The following is a 20,411-nucleotide window of genomic DNA, read 5'->3' on the forward strand; positions in this document are numbered from 1 at the left end:
AGTGAACTACAAGTGTTATTAATGACGGATAACTAGAATCAGTGATCAATTTCTCTACATGCATAGCTCAAGACAGTAGCACTCTAATAGATAATGTACTTGTGCAGCAAGAGGATGTAAAACTAACACATGCTCTCCCTGTGATAAACGTATTGTCGGGCCATGATGCACAACTGATTAACTTACAAAAATTAGCAGGGTATACAGTTCAGAAACTAAGTAAAAGTGTAAGGCTGGTCAATCCGGTATCTATAGCACACTTCAGAGAAAGTTTAAGAAATGTTAATTGGTGAGATGTGTATAATGAACCAATAGCCAATGATATATACAACATATTTCTTGATAAATTTATAAAATTTATATCCCTTTTTGAACACTGTTGCCCCAAATAAAATTAATAGATGTAACACCAAACAGTTTTCAAAAAAGGCTTGGTATTTTCCCAAACGGGCTAACATATGCCATAGTCTGGCCTCTCTACAAAAAATGGGACACCTCACGTCAATAATTACCAGCCATTATCCTTGTTCACAGCATTTTAAAAAATTGTTGAGAAAGGAATGTACTCAAGAGTGGTTAGCAACTTCAGCTGTAATGGGATACTTAGTAAATCACATTTTGCATTTCAAAAATGCTGTTCCACTGAGACAGCAATATACAATTTCACTGTCCAGTACAGAAATTACAATTCTATGGTATAAATGGAACAGCATATGAGTGGTTTAGTCATACCTACAGAACAGGAGGCAAAAAGTTTCTTTATTTGGTTTAAATAATTTAAGGAAGCTTCCCCTTTCATCTAACTGGGGTGAAATTACTTCAGGTCTTCCACAGGGCTCGATCACGGGTCGCCTTCTGTTCTTGATCTGAAAAGAGAGACTAAACAGAAATTGTTTACTGATGATACAAGCATCATTACTAGTAAAAATATCCAATAGAAAATGATACAAATAACGTCTTTGGAAAAGTTATTGATTGGTTTTCTGCGAGTGGGCTCGCTCTGAACTTTGAACAAACACAGTACACCCGATTTTCTACTGCAAGGAATGCAGTTCCTTCAATAAATATAACACATCAGCAGAAGTCAGTAGCCAGGGTAGAGCATACTAAGTTTTTGGGTGTACATCTAGAAAATTCATATTTTGTATCTCCTAAAGCGACTAGGTTCATCAGAATAATTGCTAAGTTAGAGGATATAAAAATTAGCTAGCTAATATTCTTTGCATACCTTCACTCTATGATATCATACGGAATACTATTTTGGGGTAACTCAACACTCAGGCAAAAAGTATTCACTGCTCAAGAAGAAGTGGTTAGAATAACGTGTGGGGTTTGTAGTCAGTACTGCTAGGGAACGATATACACCACAATTCATGATATAATTGAGAAACAGATAGCGAATATTGCAATCCGATACATCCAGTAATTACCGTAAGAACGACGGAAGACTTATCCTGTATGCTCGAGCTGTTAATCATTTTGTTGTATCCCAGTGGGATTAAATGGCTCTGAGCACTAAGGGACTTAACATCTGAGGTCATCAGTGCCGTAGACTTAGAACCACTTAAACCTAACCAACCTAAGGATATCACACACATCCATGCCCACAGCAGGATTCGAACCTGCGACCGTAGCTGCAGCGCGGTTCCGAACTGAAGCGCCTAGAACCGCTCGGCCACAGCGGCCGGCTTGCCGCCTACAGATCACGTCTCGAGCGTGATAGGAAGATGTAGACTTCACGACAGTCTCTAGCCGGCAACTTTTATGAATGACCCACCTTGAATTTCAGGCATGACAAGACGTTCCCCAATGTACCTTTAGGAGGCAGTTTGCTTCCGCGACACAATGAATACAAGTGTGTCGTCGGGTCCATGGGTGTCGAACCCCATACTGATGTTGATCATTTACACCATTTTCGAACGGAATAAACGTTTGATCATTTAACACTTGTTGCCTGATGAGCACCTCCACCGTCTCCAGAATGAGGTTTAGCTTCTGTAAAGTTTGGAAGGTAGGAGACGATATACTGGCAGAAGTACAGTTGTGAGTACCGGGCGTGAGTCGTGCTTCCGTATCTCAGTTGGTAGAGCACTTGCCCGCGAAAGGCAAAGGTCCCGAGTTCGAGTCTCGGTCGGGCACACAGTTTTAATTTGCCAGGAAGTTTCACCTCCACCGTCTGATATAGAGGGTGGTCCACTGATCGTGACCGGGCCAAATATCTCACGAAATAAGCGTCAAACGAAAAAACTACAAAGAATGAAACTTGTCTAGCTTGAAAAGGGGGAACCAGATGGCGCTATGGTTGGCCCGCTAGATGGCGCTGCCATAGGTCAAACGGATGTCAACTGCGTATTTTTAAATAGGAACCCCCATTTTTATTACATATTCCTGTGGTATGTAAAGAAATATGAATGTTTTACTTGGACCACTTTTTTCGATTTGTGATAGATGGCGCTGTAAGAGTCACAAACGTATCGCTCACAATTTTAGACGAACAGTTGATAACAGGTAGGTTTTTTTAGATTAAAATACAGAACGCAAGTACGTTTGAACATCCCCCACCCTGAAATACCTTGGCCTCACCCTTGACCGACACCTCACCTGGACCTCTCATCTCCTGACCATCCAGCAGAAAGCCCATTCCCGCCTCCGCCTGCTGAAACTCCTGTCCGGCCGGACATGGGGATTGCATCCTTCTATCATCCTCCACACCTACAAATCCCTCATCCGTCCTATCCTCTGTTATGCCAGCGTCGCCTGGATCTCCGCCCCCACCCGCTTTTACAAGGCTCTCCAAATCCTTGAACGCCATGCGCTCCGCCTTGCCTTCCGTATCCGCCTTCCTTCCCCCACACGGCTCCTGTATGAACTGATCCCCTTCCCCCACCTCCTCTTGTTCCTCCAACATCTCCGCATCCTTTACATTGTTCGCAGGGTTGATCCCCCCCACCCTCTGGTTTCCTCCTTCCTCTCCACCCCCCGCCCGTTGCCGCGCCTCTATCACTGTATCCCTCCCTCTCTCTACCTCCACACCCTCCATCTCCTTCATCAGGGCAATTTCCAACGCCTCCCCCTCCCGGATGACGAACTTCGCCAGGACATATACCCTTCCTTCCAACTATAACCCGGCCTTGTTCCCCCCCCCCCCCCCTCCCCAGGGCCCCCTTCTCCTCTTTCCTCCTTCTCCCAGAGCGGATTTTCCTCCATCCCCCCCCTCCCCTGAGACCCTGCACCCCATACTTGCCTCTCTCCTTCCCACATCCCTCCCTACCTGGCCCTCTTCCGAGCGCCCCCCATTCCCCTCCCCCATCTCTTCCCCTCCCTCCCTTCTTCAGGTCTCCCTCATCTCCTTGAACCTGGCAGATCCTCTGTATTGATCATCATCAGTGTGCCACGTCAGTGTTGTGTTTCATGCTGTTTCTCGTGTGCGTCAAGAGGTGTGATTTTAATTGTGTACTGCCTTGAGGTTCGCCGTCAGTGTTACGTTGTGTGCTATGCCATCCGTCAACACCTTTATGCTCCAGTCATACTGTGCCTTGTGTTCTTTTAATCGTCGCAGTGTGTGGCTTTTTGTGTGTGCTACTTTTAAACAGTTTTTTTTCTCCATTTTACAGTCACCCCGTTTTTTGTATATTGCCTTCCATGATGTTCTCCCTTTTTTATATCTATGTTCGCCTTCTTCTCTCCTTTGCTGTTTTTAAATGTCTTCTATTGTTTTGTTCTATGTCTTTCGGCTGAAGAGCAGCGCATATGCTGCTGCCAGCCCGCCCCGATGGGGAATTGAAATACAAAAAAAAAAAAAAAAAAAAAAAAAAAAAAAAAAAAAAAAAAAAAAAAAAAAACGTTTGAACATTTTATTTCGGTTGTTCCAATGTGATACATGTACCTTTGTGAACTTGTCATTTCTGATAACACATGCTGTTACAGCGCGATTACCTGTAAATACCACATTAATGCAATAAATGCACAAAATTATGTCCGTCAACCTCAATGCTTTTGGCAATACATATAACGACATTCCTCTCAACAGCGAGTAGTTCACCTTCCGTAATGTTGACACATGCATTGACAATGCGCTGACGCATGTTGCCAGGCGTTATCGGTGGATCACGATGGCAAATATCCTTCAACTTTCCCCATAGAAAGAAATCCGGCAACGTCATATCCTGTCAACGTGCGGGCCACGGTATGGTGCTTCGACGACCAATCCACCTGTCATGAAGTATACTATTCAATACCGCTTCACCGCACGCGAGCTATGTGCCGGACATTCATCATGTTGGAAGAACATCGCCATTCTGTCATGCAGTGCAACCTCTTGTAGCAACATCGGTAGAACATTACGTAGGAAATCAGCATACATTGCACCATTTAGATTGTCATCCATAAAATGGGGACCAATTATCCTCCCATAATGCCGCACCATACATTAACCCGCCAAGGTCACTGATGTTCCACTTGTCGCAGCCATCGTGGATTTTCCGTTGCCCAATAGTGCATATTATGCCGGTTTACGTTATCGCTGTTGATGAGTGACGCTTCGTCGCTAAATAGAACGCGTGCAAAGAATCTGTCACCGTCCCGTAATTTCTCTTGTGCCCAGTGGCAGAACTGTATACGACGGTCAAAGTTATCGCCATGCCATTCCCGGTGCATTGAAATATGGTACGGGTGCAGTCGATGTTGATGTAGCATTCTCAACACCGACGTTTTTGAGATTCCCGATTCTCGCGCAATTTGTCTGTTGCTGACGTGCGGATTATCCGCGACAGCAGCTAAAACACTTACTTGGGCATCATCATTTGTTGCAGGTCGTGGTTGACGTTTCACATGTGGCTGAACACTTCCTGTTTCCTTAAATAACGTAACTATCCGGCGAACGGTGCGGACACTTGGATGATGTCGTCTAGGATACCGAGCAGCATACATAGCACATGCCCGTTGGGCATTTTGATCACAATAGCCATACATCAACACCATATCGACCATTTCCGCAATTGGTAAATGGTCCATTTTAACACGGATAATGTATCACGAAGCAAATACCGTCTGCACTGGTGGAATGTTACGTGATACCACGTACTTGTACGTTTGTGACTATTACAAAGGGAAAAAAGTGGAGTGTTTACTCATATTTCTTTACGTACTGCACGAATATGTAATAAAAAATGGGGGTTCCTATTTTAAAAAACGCAGTTGATATCCGTTTGATCTATGGCAGCGCCGTCTAGCGGGCCAGCCATAGCGCCATCTGGTTTCCCCCTTAAAGCTAGACGAGTTTCGTTCTTTGTAGTTTTTTCTTTTGATGCTTAGTTCGTGAGATACTTGGCCCGGTCACTATCAATGGACCATCCTGTATATTGGAACGATGCTTCGTGACGTAACATCTCCCTTCTAGGTCCGTACATAAAATACATTTGTTGCTCCAGTAATTCCTGTTATAACTTTTCTCAGACATCTGTCCGCATACCGAGTCAGAAATTTCATGTCGTCCGCCAGATACCTACATTCGTGCAGAAGAACTGATACTGCACCCACTGCAAAGGCACTATTTCTCGTGGCGCGTTAGTCCGCGATTATGATTCGAATTCCGATTGCTTGTGCTGGGAAGAATTTGAACCTGCTCCATCAACTCAACCACAGGGGAATGACCATTTACTACAAGCGTGTTCTTAAGCTCCCTTAGAAACGTCGTGTACGAGGACTGAAAAAAAAATCACTATTAATATTGAGACTTTGTGTACTTAGGAAATATGTTCAGTTGCTAGTGGCTGGACCCAAGCTAGAGCCTATCTCTGTCCAAATTTACATTTTTTCATGTACCGGTGTTCAAAACATTTTGTGCATTTCACAGCGTAAACAGACAACTGTAGGTCACAAAACAATAGCGTGTTAATATGACATGACGGAAAGTTCTTCAGTAATATCAAGAATCTCTCTTCTTGTCTGGATGTAATTATTTCGTATATTTATTTTTCCACTCTTTTCGGTCCGCAGCTCGTGGTCTTGCGGTAGCGTTCTCGCTTCTCGCGCACGGGCTCCCGGGTTCGATGCCCGGCGGGGTCAGGGATTTTCCCTGCCTCGAGATGACTGGGTGTTGCTGTGTCGTCTTCATCATTATCATTCATCCACATTACTGTTGGAGGAAGGCAATGGCAAACCACCTCCTTTAGCGCCTTACCTAGTCATCAGCGCGGCTCTCCTGCATCTTTCCCTACTTTCCTCGGAGTATGGCGCCTCATCATCACTGTTTTCGTGTCACATGAGTACGCAGTGAGCTCCTCTTTTATGCCCTACCGCTATTTCCTCCTTGTTACAGGGAAGGAGCCTCGTTCAGCAAGTGCCTGATGTACAACCAGAGCGATGTGACGGACTTCGGCGGCAGCAGGGAACCTGTGAAGTGCCAGCACGGCTGGGAGTACGACGACACGTGGTTCTCCCTGACGGTGACGTCACAGATGAACTGGGTCTGCGACAACCGGCAGGCCGTCAATGACGTCTTGTTCTACTCTCAGATTATTGGAGTGGCCCTGGGATTACTGTTTGGCTACATAGGCGACATGTGCGTAGCTATTTTTTTTATTACCGGTTTCATCCACCATGAAAAGACACACTTATTATTTTCAGCACACAGGGTGTTACAAAAAGGTACGGCCAAACTTTCAGGAAACATTCCTCACACACAAACTAAAGAAAAGATGTTTATGTTGACATGTGTCCGGAAACGCTCAATTTCCATGTTAGAGCTCATTTTAGTTTCGTCAGTACGTACTGTACTTCCTCGATTCACCGCCAGTTGGCCCAATTGAAGGAAGGTAATGTTGACTTCGGTGCTTGTGTTGACATGCGACTCATTGCTCTACAGTACTAGCATCAAGCACATCAGTACGTGGCATCAACAGGTTAGTGTTCATCACGAGCGTGGTTCTGCAGTCAGTGCAATGTTTACAAATGAGGAGTTGGCAGATGCTCATTTGATGTATGGATTAGCACGGGGCAATAGCCGTGGCGCGGTACGTTTGTATCGAGACAGATTTCCAGAACGAAGGTGTCCCGACAGGAAGACGTTCGAAGCAATTGATCGGCGTCTTAGGGAGCACGGAACATTCCAGCCTATGACTCGCGACTGGGGAAGACCTACAACGACGAGGACGCCTGCAATGGACGAGGCAATTCTTCGTGCAGTTGACGATAACCATAATGTCAGCGTCAGAGAAGTTGCTGTTGTACAAGGTAACGTTGACCACGTCACTGTATGGAGAGTGCTACGGGAGAACCAGTTGTTTCCGTACCATGTACAGCGTGTGCAGGCACTATCAGCTGCTGATTGGCCTCCACGGGTACACTTCTGCGAATGGTTCATCCAACAATGTGTCAATCCTCATTTCAGTGCAAATGTTCTCTTTACGGATGAGGCTTCATTCCAACGTGATCAAATTGTAAATTTTCACAATCATCGTGTGTGGGCTGACGAGAATCCGCACGCAATTGTGCAATCACGTCATCAACACAGATTTTCTGTGAACGTTTGGGCAGGCATTGTTGGTGATGTCTCGATAGGGCCCCATGTTCTTCCACCTACGCACAATGGAGCACGTTATCATGATTTCATACGGGATACTCTACCTGTGCTGCTACAACATGTGCCTTTTCAAGTACGACACAACATGTGGTTCATGTACGATGGAGCTCCTGCAGATTTCAGTCGAAGTGTTTGTACGCTTCTCAACAACAGATTCGGTGACCGATGGATTCGTAGAGGCGGACCAATTCCGTGGCCTCCACGCTCTCCCGACCTCAACCCTCTTGACTTTCATTTATGGGAGCATTTGAAAGCTCTTGCCTACGCAACCCCGGTACCAAATGTAGAGACACTTCGTGTTCGTATTGTGGACGGCTGTGATACAATACGCCATTCTCCAGGGCTGCATCAGCGCATCAGGGATTCCATGGGACGGAGGGTGGATGCATGTATCCTCGCTAACGGAGGACATTTTGAACATTTCCTGTAACAAAGTGTTTGAAGTCACCCTGGTACGTTCTGTTGCTGTGTGTTTCCATTCCATGATTAATGTGATTTGAAGAGAAGTAATAAAATGAGCTCTAACATGGAAAGTAAGCGTTTCTGGACACATTTCCACATGACATATTTCATTTCTTTGTGTGTGAGGAATGTTTCCTGAAAATTTGGCCGTACCTTTTTGTAACACCCTGTATAAGAATTTAAATTATTTTTAGAATTTATGACTGGTTTTTCCATAGCGACAGATACATAGTACATTTCACATATCACTACCGTTTCAGTCACTATAATAAGAGTGCATTATTATTATTATCGATGTATTCCTATATGTCACGTGCATTACACTGTACTTTCGCATTGTATCTTTTTCTCTAGGGTCTGTGGTGAAGTTAGTTACTTGTTTATGCTCCATGGATTCTTTTTAAAGTGGTACTAGATATTTATCTTAGCAAAAAGACGAAACCGAAAGCTAATTTTACTCGTACATAGAAGCCAAAGGTACTTAAGGGTTTACTTGGTTAAAAATGTTGTGACTTTTGTACACACAGACATACATACGCACCTATCCTTCATACTTTTCTATAGTAAATATTGAGTTCAAGGAGCTGAAAGTAGATTAATGTTACGCGTAATTGACCTAAGATTAAGATACTGCAGTACGATGTATTACATTGTGAAAGTGTGTTCTCGGATCAATTTTTTACTATTAATTTATGACACATTTCTACCAATTAGTATTCAGTTGTATAGGAAAATGTAATATAAATCGTAACTATGTAAGATGTAGTTCACAAATATATTGGTCTTATTTGTCCTCTTATTTTCCTTGAGCAGTTTACAGCACATTTTTATTCCCAGGAAGAAAATGTTATTCTGAGTTTTCCATTTGTTTTTCCCTGCTATATTTAACGTCAAGTTTGATCATGCTTTATAATCATAACCAGAACTATAGGGGACTACCAACTGATGTTTTCTTAATGTGGATAAAAGGTTATTAAATGTGCTCCATGATATTAGTATAAACTTTAATTCCTGAAAGAGATTTTTATAGTAAACCGAGTTACTATTTTTACTTATTACTCTGATGTCCGTTGTCTGTAGGATTGGTGGGGTTTAAGAGACCAAACTACATGGTTATCAGTCGGTCCATCCTATATGTGTCAAGTGGGGAAGTGTTCTCAGAGTGGAAGGACGCAGAAGGCAAACCCTGATGAACGTGTTGTAACTGAGGATCAATAAAACCAAAAGATACTAGTAGAAGCAAGCAGAAGTGAGTGACGGGTAAGCAGGAGAATGGGGGTGTGTTTCTCCACTCAGAAAATAGCTGGAGGCACCCAAAACATGTCATGTCTGAGGTGCACCCTCTGCATGCGACTGGCGTTCCCTCTCCCTCCATTATCACTATAAAAACTAGCAAAACAGGCAAGTTTATAAAACGTCAGGGAAGACAATAGCACCCATGAGACAGTAAACCAACGATATATGAGTAAAAGAATAAGAACTTGAAAGGTGGGAAGGGCAAAAGCCAGGCTGGATCACCGACCATCCCCTGGGTCGGAGCAGGAGAGGGGGTACCCCTCCAACCCTCAAGTGACTGACGATGCCATTGTGCCCTCCCTCACAGAGAGGAGTAGAAACCAACTTTATGGGTAAAATGTGAAACCAGACCAGCCACTCTGACGTCATCCACTAGCATCAGAGGCAGCGTATCTGCAGGTTTAGGGTTTGACGGTACAGTGGCCAGTTTAGAGCGTTCCAGAAGGATGTGGACACCCATCAGATTGGCACCACACCGACAGTGGGGTGAATCCTCATGTTGTAGGCTGTGGCTGTGGGTCAGCCAAGTGGGGCCAATGTGAAGCTGGCAGAGAATGGCATATTCTCTGTGAGAAGCACGAAGGGAAGAGTGCCACATGGAACGGTGGCTTATTTCTTGCAGTTTGTTCGGAGAAAGCAGGGCACACCAAGCGGTGCTCAGCTGATGGTGGAGAGTCGACTGCAGGCCAGTTCTGAGCCTTCAAACTCCAGTCGTTGTTCTGGTGGCTAACTTGGCCAACAGGTCAGCATATTCGTTCACTGGGATCCCAACGTGACCTGGGGTCCAGACAAAGACGACCGACCATCCATCTTGATGGAGGTCGGAATGGAGATCTGGATAGTCACGACCAGTGGGTGTCGGGGGCAGCGCTGGTCGATAGCCTGATGAGGAGGTTCCAGAGACTTAAAACATTGCAATTACTAGCATATTCGACATTCATTTCACTTCAGGTGACAATTTTTAACCTTGAAATGTATACTGTTATTACACAATCCATGATATTATCACCTAATGTTAATTTAACAGTATTAATACGGTATTAATATCCACTTATGTGGTTTGGTGGCTCAGTGGTTGAGAGCTATACTACTGATCCAAAGGTCATGGGTTTGGCACCTAGTCAATCCCACAATATTTATCTGATACTTTTCACATTCGGAAGTGATTTGCATATACGAAATATGCGTAGTTGCACTGTGGTTCGAGGGTTCACGTTGAACTGTATATCACTCTATAGCTCAGTTCTATGGCCGAAGGATGTTACCTGCATGTGCGCAAGTGGGTGTGACGCATATGTCCGTCCATGGTATGCTCGCTCTCACTGGGTTCTACAGATACATCTGTCCACAGCATTGTGTGGCTTGTATCTAATGCGAGTGACGAGTTTAATGCCAATAGATATTGCACACTTAGGTGATGAAAGTTATAGGATCCCCCCTAAGATAGATCAACTCAGACCTTCTTTTGACAGATGTAGTGGGGCATCTCGACATGGCAAGGACTCAACAAGTCGCTGAAAGTCCCCTACAAAAATTCTGAGCTGTGCTGCTTCCACAGCCCGCCAAAATTGTCAAAGCGTTGCTGGTGCAAGGATTTTCTGCACGCACTGACCTCTCTCTTAAACCCCTTAAATGTTCAATGGGATTCGTGTCGGGCGACCTGGCTGGCCACATCATTCGCTCGAATTGTCCAGAATGTTCTGAAAAGGAATCTCGAACAATTGTGGCCCGCTGACATGGCTCATTGTCGTCCATAAAAATTCCATCTTTGTTTGGGAACATGAAGTCCATGAATGGTTGCAGGTGGTGTCCAAGTAGCCGTACATAAAAATTTCCAGTCAAAGTTTAACTGGACCAGAGGACACACTTCATTCCAGCCCGCACCGTTATGGAGGCACCAGTAGCTTGTTGAAACTTGCGTCCATGGCTTCATGGGGTCCGCGCCCCACTCAAACCCTGCCGTCAGCTCTTACCGTCTGAAATCGGGACTCATGTGACCAGGCCACTGTTTTCTGCAGTCGTCTGGGGTCTAACTGATATTGTCACGACCCCAGGAGAGGCACTGCACAGATGTCGCCCTGTTAGCAAAGACTCACCTCGGTCGTCTGCTGCCAAAGCCCATTAACATCAAATTTCGCCGGCCTGTCCTTAGGGATACGTTCGTCGTACATCCGACATTGATTTCTGTGGTTATCTGACGCAGTGTTGCTCTCCTTTTAGCACTGACAACTCTACGCAAACACCGCTCGGTCGTTAGGTGAAAGCCGTCGGCCACTGCATTCTCCTCGGTGAGAGGTAGTGCCTGAAATTTGGTGCCCTCGGTACACTTTTGGCACTGCGGATCTCGTGATATTGAATGCTCTAGCGATATCCGAAGTGCCATGTCTCATACATCTCGGCAGCACCACCATTCCGCGTCCAAAGTCTGTTAATTCCCGTTGTACGGCCATAATCCGTTCGGAAGCCTTTTCACACGGATCACTCGAGTACACATCACAGCTCCGGCGACGTACTGACCTTTCATACGTTGTGTACGCCATTCTACTGCCATCTCTACATGTGCATACCGCTATCCCAATACTTTTGTCGCCTCAGTGGTTAATGACAAAAGATAAAGAAGAACGAGAAGTAGAGAGATAACCCGTCACGGGCTGTACCTACAGTGATGAGCCAACAGTTACGACCACCACCCACCACGACACTGAATGCCGCCCTGTGGCGACACTTGAAGCTGTAAGGAGAGCACATGGGGACTTCAGAAGAAGAGATACACATGTCGCCTCACGCTCAGACTAATGCGCAACAAGAGTGGCACACAGTCAGAAGAGAGTATTTTTTTTTTTTTTGGTCATCAGTCTACTGACTGGTTTGATGCGGCCCACCACGAATTCCTTTCCTGTGCTAACCTCTTCATCTCAGAGTAGCACTTGCAACCTACATCCTCAATTATTTGCTTGACGTATTCCAATCTCTGTCTTCCTCTACAGTTTTTGCCCTCTACAGCTCCCCCTAGTACCATGGAAGTCATTCCCTCATGTCTTAGCAGATGTCCTATCATCCTGTCCCTTCTCCTTATCAGTGTTTTCCACATATTCCTTTCCTCTCCGATTCTGCGTAGAACCTCCTCATTCCTTACCTTATCAATCCACCTAATTTTCAACATTCGTCTATAGCACCACATCTCAAATGCTTCGATTCCCTTCTGTTCCAGTTTTCCCACAGTCCATGTTTCACTACCATACAGTGCTGTACTCCAGAAATTTCTTCCTCAAATTAAGGCCGGTATTTGATATTAGTAGACTTCTCTTGGCCAGAAATGCCTTTTTTTTGCCATAGCGAGTCTGCTTTTGATGTCCTCCTTGCTCCGTCCGTCATTGGTTATTTTACTGCCTAGGTAGTAGAATTCCTTAACTCCACTGACTTCGTGACCATCAATCCTGATGCTAAGTTTCTCGCTGTTCTCATTTCTACTACTTCTCATTACCTTCGTCTTTCTCCTATTTACTCTCAAACCATACTGTGTACTCATTAGACTGTTCATTCCGTTCAGCAGATCATTTAATTCTTCTTCACCTTCACTCAGGATAGCAATATCATCAGCGAATCGTATCATTGATATCCTTTCACCTTGTATTTTAATTCCACTCCTGAACCTTTCTTTTATTTCCATCATTGCTTCCTCGATGTACAGATTGAAGAGTAGGGGCGAAAGGCTACAGCCTTGTCTTACACCCTTCTTAATACGAGCACTTCGTTCTTGATCGTCCACTCTTATTATTCCCTCTTGGTTGTTGAACATATTGTATATGACCAGTCTCTCTCTATAGCTTACCCCTACTTTTTTCAGAATCTCGAACAGCTTGCACCATTTTATATTGTCGAACGCTTTTTCCAGGTCGACAAATCCTATGAAAGTGTCTTGATTTTTCTTTAGCCTTGCTTCCATTATTAGCCGTTACGTCAGAATTGCCTCTCTCGTCCCTTTACTTTTCCTTAAGCCAAACTGATCGTCACCCAGCGCATTCTCAATTTTCTTTTCCATTCTTCTGTATATTATTCTTGTAAGCAGCTTCGATGCATGAGCTGTTAAGCTGTTTGTGCGATAATTCTCGCACTTGACAGCTCTTGCCGTCTTCGGAATTGTGTGGATGATGCTTTTCCGAAAGTCAGATGGTATATCGCCAGACTCATATATTCTACACACCAACGTGAATAGTCGTTTTGTTGCCACTTCCCCCAATGATTTTAGAAATTCTGATGGAATGTTATCTATCCCTTCTACCTTATTTGACCGTAAGTCCTCCAAAGCTCTTTTAAATTCCGATTCTAATACTGGATCCCCTATCTCTTCTAAATCGACTCCTGTTTCTTCTTCTATCACATCTGACAAATCTTCACCCTCATAGAGGCTTTCAATGTATTCTTTCCACCTATCTGCTCTCTCCTCCGCATTTAACAGTGGAATTCCCGTTGCACTCTGAATGTTACCACAGTTGCTTTTAATGTCACCAAAGGTTGTTTTGACTTTCCTGTATGCTGAGTCTGTCCTTCCGACAATCATATCTTTTTCGCTGTCTTCACATTTTTCCTGCAGCCATTTCGTCTTAGCTTCCCTGCACTTCCTATTTAGTTCATTCCTCAGCGACTTATATTTCTGTATTCCTGATTTTCCGGGAACATGTTTGTACTTGCTCCTTTCATCAATCAACTGAAGTATTTCTTCTGTTACCCATAGTTTCTTCGCAGCTACCTTCTTTGTACCTATGTTTCCCTTCCCAACTTCTGTGATGGCCCTTTTTAGAGATGTCCATTCCTCTTCAACTGTACTGCCTACTGCGCTATTCCTTATTGCTGTATCTATAGCGTTAGAGAACTTCAAACGTATCTCGTCATTCCTTAGTATTCCCGTATCCCACTTCATTGCGTTTGATTCTTCCTGACTAATGTCTTGAACTTCAGCCTACTCTTCATCACTACTATATTGTGATCTGAGTCTATATCTGCTCCTGGGTACGCCTTACAATCCAGTATCTGATTTCGGAATCTCTGTCTGACCAGGACGTAATCTAATTGAAATCTTCCCGTATCTCCCGGCCTTTTCCAAGTATACCTCCTCCTCTTGTGATTCTTGAACAGGGTATTCGCTGTTACTAGCTGAAACTTGTAACAGAACTCAATTAACCTTTCTCCTCTTTCATTCCTTGTCCCAAGCCCATATTCTCCTGTAACCTTTTCTTCTACTCCCTCCCCTACAACTGCATTCCAGTCGCCCATGACTATTAGATTTTCGTCCCCCTTAACATACTGCTTTACCCTTTCAATATCCTCATACAATTTCTCTATCTGTTCATCTTCAGCTTGCGACGTCGGCATGTATACCTGAACTATCGTTGTTGGTGTTGGTCTGCTGTCGATTCTGATTAGAACAACCCGGTCGCTGAACTGTTCACAGTAACACACCCTCTGCCCTACCTTCCTATTCATAACGAACCCTACACCTGTTATACAATTTTCTGCTGCTGTTGATATTACCCGATACTCATCTGACCAGAAATCCTTGTCTTCCTTCCACTTCACTTCACTGACCCCTACTATATCCAGATTGAGCCTTTGCATTTCCCTTTTCAGATTTTCTAGTTTCCCTACCACGTTCAAGCTTCTGACATTCCACGCCCCGACTCGTAGAACGTTATCCTTTCGTTGATTATTCAATCTTTTTCTCATGGTAACCTCCCCCTTGGCAGTCCCCTCCCAGAGATCCGAATGGGGGGACTATTCCGGAATCTTTTGCCAATGGAGAGATCATCATGACACTTCTTCAATTACAGGCCACATGTCCTGTGGACACACGTTACGTGTCTTTAATGCAGTGGTTTCCATTGCCTTCTGCATCCTCATGTCGTTGATCATTGCTGATTCTTCCACCTTTAGGGGCAATTTCCCACCCCTATGACAAGAGAGTGCCCTGAACCTCTATCCGATCCTCCGCCCTCTTTGACAAGGCCGTTGGCAGAATGAGGCTGACTTCTTATGCCGGAAGTCTTCGGCTGCCAATGCCGATTATTTATCAAAATTTAGGCAGTGGCGGGGATCGAACCCGGGACCGAAGACGATTTGTGTTATGTTCCGGGTTTCCTGTAGTGACCATTGTGCTCCGGTACGGATAACAGGTGCATCACAGCGTGCAAATTACGATGGCGACTCAAATGAAAACCTTAATATTTTTTTAAATATTATTTATTGTGCAGAAGTGGTACAAAGTTGTATCACTTTTCAACATAATCTCCCCCACGCTCAATGCAAGTCCTCCAGCGCTTACAAAGTGCATAAATTCCTTTAGAAAAAAATTCTTTTGGTAGTCTGCGCAACCACTCATGCACCGCGTGGCGTACCTCTTCATCAGAACGGAACTTCTTTCCCCCCATTGCGTCAATCAGTGTCATCGGCGGTTTTCCTTCACTATGGCTTCAACTGCTGCAGTGTCCTGTGGAGTCACAACTCGTTGTGCCTGACCTGGACGAGGAGCATCTTCCACTGAAGTCACGCCATTTGCGAACTTCCTACTCCATTTGTAGAATTGGTGCTGTGACAAAATTGCATTACTGTAGCGAACCTTCATTCGTCGATGAATTTCAATAGGTTTCACACCTGCACTACGCAGAAGCCGAATAACAGAACGCTGTTCTTCCCTGGTGCAAGTCGCAAGGTGGGCGGCCATCTTTATCGTGATACTGTGACGGTATGTGTGCATCTGCACTATGCTGCCACCTCCAGGCCAATCTGCATGCTGTTTGTAGCACGCTTACCAACTTACAGGATAACGGCGTGAAATTTTCGATTTGTTATTACAAATTTAAGGTTTTCATTTGACTCACCCTCGTATATGAAGCGACATCTAGAAATGTAGCTTCCTGGCAGATTAAAACTGTGTGCCCGACCGATACTCGAACTCGGGACCTTTGCCTTTTGCGGGCAAGTGCTCTACCATCTCAGCTACCGAAGCATGACTCACGTCCGGTACTCACAGCTTTACTTCTGCCAGCACCTCGTCAAGTTTGGAAGGTAGGAGACGAGGTACTGGCAGAAATAAAGCTGTGAGTACCGGGCATGAGTCGTGCTTGGGTAGCTCAGATGGTAGAGCACTTGCCCGCGAAAGGCAAAGGTCCCGAGTTCGAGTCTCGGTCGGGCACACAGTTTTAATCTGCCAGGAAGTTTCATATCAGCGCACACTCCGCTGCAGAGTGAAAATCTCATTCTGGAATCTAGAAATGTACTCCAAAGTTCCATGGGCAGGAAAGAGCAAGAATCTCGTGCGCAGAACGCCTAAATTGCGTACAGATTCATTGCGATATTCTGGCAGTGTATGGACTATAAGCAATGTCGCTTCCAGCAGCAGTGAAATGGCGATAAAAATTTGGCCATGGCCGAACAGACGTGAGTTATGCTGACCAGGAAGTCAAGATCTCGCACAATACCATTTCCATCTTTTCAGCAAGCTGAAAGGATTCCTGGGGGAAACAGACCTTTCAAGTGTGAGAACGTTCACCAGCGGTTCTAGAATGACTTCGTGAACAAGGAGCGGATTTCTGTCGTCGAGGAACTGAACGATTGGTAAAATGTTCCGGTTGTTGTTTCCAGAGATTTAGTGACAATGTTGAAGAATATTGTCATTTATCTGACTCGCTTCGGAGTGTAGAGTAGCATTCAATGAAAGCTACTTGATCTGCGATAATAATGTGTAACCTACGTTTTGGAGCCCCTTGTATATACACTGACTTGACACGCACAGATGACAGTAGCATCGCGTATGCAAGGTTTAAAAGGGCAGTACTTTGGTGGAGCTGTCATTTGTTCTCAAGTGATTGTGTGAAAAGTTGTCCGACGTGATTATGGCCTCACGGCGGGAATTAATAGACTTTAAAACAGGAATGGAAGTTGGAGACAGACGCTTGGGTCACTCCATTACGGAAATCGTTAGGGAATACAATATTCCAAGATGCACAGTGCCATGAGTGCGCCGAGAATACCTAATTTCTGACATTATCTCTCAACAAGAACAACGCAGTGGCCAAACGTCCTTCACTTAATGACCGAGAGAAGCGGCGTTTGTGTAGAGTTGCCAGTGCTAAAAGACAAGCAACACTGCGTGAAATAACCACAGAAATCAATGTGGGGCGCACGACGAAAGTATCCGATGAGACAGTGCGGTGAAATCAGGCAATAATCGGCTAAGGCTGTGTACTACGTGAGCGACAGAAGCGAGCGACTTCTGGATACGCGACACTCCAGCGACAAACAGTAACGTCGGGCGACAACCTTGGGTGTCCTGCGTGCGAGCGACCATGTCGCGCTACAAGATGGCTGCTTAGAGCCAACCAGCTGTTTCTATAAAACGGCGTCCCTAAACTGCGGAATACTGCAGCTGGAGAGTAAGGCTACAGAATTAGGTATGCTTAAGAAAATAAAGTGAAAAGGAATGCTGTGCATGAAATTTACAAATAGAGGAATTTCCATGGAGAATTTCGTAAGTATTGTCAACTACGAAGATCGCCAGACAAGTTCTTCGAATACACGTGAATGAGGAAAGGAGCATTTGACTACTCATCAATAAATTAAATATGAATGTTCTTTTTTTTTACATGATCAACACCTTTTAACAGCCAATAAATGTGGACGAATGGCTATTACATGATTAACTACACTAAATTCCAACATAAGTACACAGATTGACACCAGTTAACAACAGCTAGCTGTAGGGGTAGCGTAGACAGTTCATAATCACATGTGAGGAAAAGGTTCTGGGTTCGATACCTGGACGTTTTTATATTTTTACTGATTCAGTTACGATTTTGTATACTATGTTTTATGTATACTGTTTACACTGCATCGCTAAGAATATTTTTAAGGTCTTGCCAAAGAACTTATCTTCACACCTACACCAGTTTATCACACACTTTTAATTCCTAATAAATTACAATGAACCATGAAATTTTAAAGATATTTGATGTTGCGAACGTAATTCATCAGCAGTCAGTGTTAAGGCCAAGCGTTTCAATTACACTAAATAGTTTGTAAAAGTAAAGCTTACAAAGTTTTTGAAAAGAAAGTCAAACGTTTTGTGTAATGATTTGTCTAAAAGTATGAAATAAAAAATATTAGAGAAACGTTTGGAGCACCTCGTCTTCTGTTCATGATTTCGAGCATCATTCAAAGGCATGTAGAACGTTTCTCTGACGTAGGCCTACTTATTTCTTTTACACAAATCATTTCATAAAATATTTGACTGATTACTTCCATTTTTGAATTTCAGGTTTTATTCAGAAAGCATGATCTTACTGACTCCTCGTTTGCCTTCCTAACGTACTTGATTCGAAGGAAGTCTCTTTGACATTTTAATACCGCCCCAATGTATCTTTTTATGTGCAAAATAGCTAGGTCTTGAACAGATGTCATTTTTGACACTTCATTTATAGCAGCTTTTCGTGAAAGATTTCAATTTTTCCTCAGCTTACTAATTAAGTCTTCGTTCATTACCCTGATTATATTCAAGCAGTTAAATATTTTCATGCCGAACTAGACCTCATGCTGGTCACTTTGATACCCCGTTTACCTGTTTCACTCCCTTTGTTTGGCTATGAAAATTTGGACAAAACCTCATGGTGTAAGTTATAGGGAGTCTTGTTTTAGCTCTGCTCACGCGTTTACAAAAACGTATTGAGTGTTAATCATATGATAAAATAGTCCTTTCTGCGTGCTGCCATTTCCAGTATTTGTCGTTTCGATATCTTGGACCTTTTATGAGATACGACGATTTTTACAACCATTAGATTCCCAAAGCGCAGGAAGCCAGGGATATAACAACCAATATCTCAAGAATGAAAAGAGGTATCATTGCGGTCTCAACTTTAAACACAATTGAGATGTATTGGTTACATTTCATATGCGATAATGTATGGCCTTAAATGAACTGTACGGAAAGTCTACACAATGTGATTCTTAACTCTGCAAATTCTTAAAAATTACGTGCAGCCATGTACTCAATTTCGTGCAGAACAGTAACTATGACGAATAACGAAAATAGATTCTGACCTTTATCATTTAAGGATATCAAGCTATAGGTTGCGGAAGAATCAGATTTTTTCACCGAATAGTTTTCTTAAAATCGGATGATAAGTAATCCATAGCTGCCGTCGCGTCCGCTCGACTGCTTTGCCAAGAAGCCTATCGCTCTGTGTTGCGCGTGCTGCAGTGACAAGATTCAAACACGTTTGAATTCAAACGTCGCCAGTTGCAGCGGGAGACAGGCAGCGACACAGATGTTGCTCACGTAGGCACTTCCGTAACTATACCTGCTGTTGTGTTTTGTCGCCTTAAGCTGTCGCTCGCTGTCACGTGCTTCTGTCGCTCACGTAGGATGCCCTAAGGCAGCAGACTAGCAATGTGAGAGCCCTTGCTAGCATCACAACATCGCCGCCAGCGCCTCTCCTGGGCAGGTGACCATATTGGTTGAACCCTAGACGACTGGAAACCCCTGGCTCGGTCAGATGAGTCCTGATTTGGGGTAGTAAGAGCTGATCGTAGTGGTCGAGTGTGCCCGGACCCTGGGACCCATAGACCCAATTTGTCAACAATGCACTGTGCAAATGGTAGTGGCTCCATAACGTTATAGGCTGTGTTTATATAGAATGGGCTGGGGACCTCTGGTTCAACTGAACCGATCACTGACTGGAAACGGTTATGTTCGTCTACTTGGAGACTATTTGCAGCCATTCGTGTACTTCATGTTCGGAAACAACGATAGAGTTTTTATGGATGACAATACGTCAGTCGCTGGGAAACAGTTGCCTGCGATTGGCTTGAAGAGCATTCCACACAATTCGAGTGAGTGATTTGTCCACCAAGATCTTACGACATGAATCCCTTCGAACATTTATGGAACATAATAGAGAGGTCAGTGTGCGTACAAGATCCTGCACCAGCAACACAATTCCGTAATTATGGACAGCTATAGAGGCAGCATAGCTCAGTATCTCTGAAGGGGACTTCGAACGACTTGTTGAGTCCATACTGT

The 20,411-nt window shown here is 44.2% G+C and overlaps 1 protein-coding gene across 1 annotated transcript in view; it reads left to right on the forward strand.

Annotated features, from left to right (window-relative positions):
- LOC124789719 (solute carrier family 22 member 7-like) overlaps positions 1–20,411 on the forward strand; it is a 154,953-nt gene that overhangs the window by 47,549 nt on the left and 86,993 nt on the right. Inside the window, exon 3 of the mRNA XM_047257170.1 lies at positions 6,320–6,562. Within this exon, the coding sequence (XP_047113126.1) occupies positions 6,320–6,562 (243 nt within the window). The remainder of the gene's footprint in view (positions 1–6,319; positions 6,563–20,411) is intronic.

Source organism: Schistocerca piceifrons, chromosome 3 (genome assembly GCF_021461385.2).
Source record: "Schistocerca piceifrons isolate TAMUIC-IGC-003096 chromosome 3, iqSchPice1.1, whole genome shotgun sequence".
NCBI lineage: Eukaryota > Metazoa > Arthropoda > Insecta > Orthoptera > Acrididae > Schistocerca > Schistocerca piceifrons.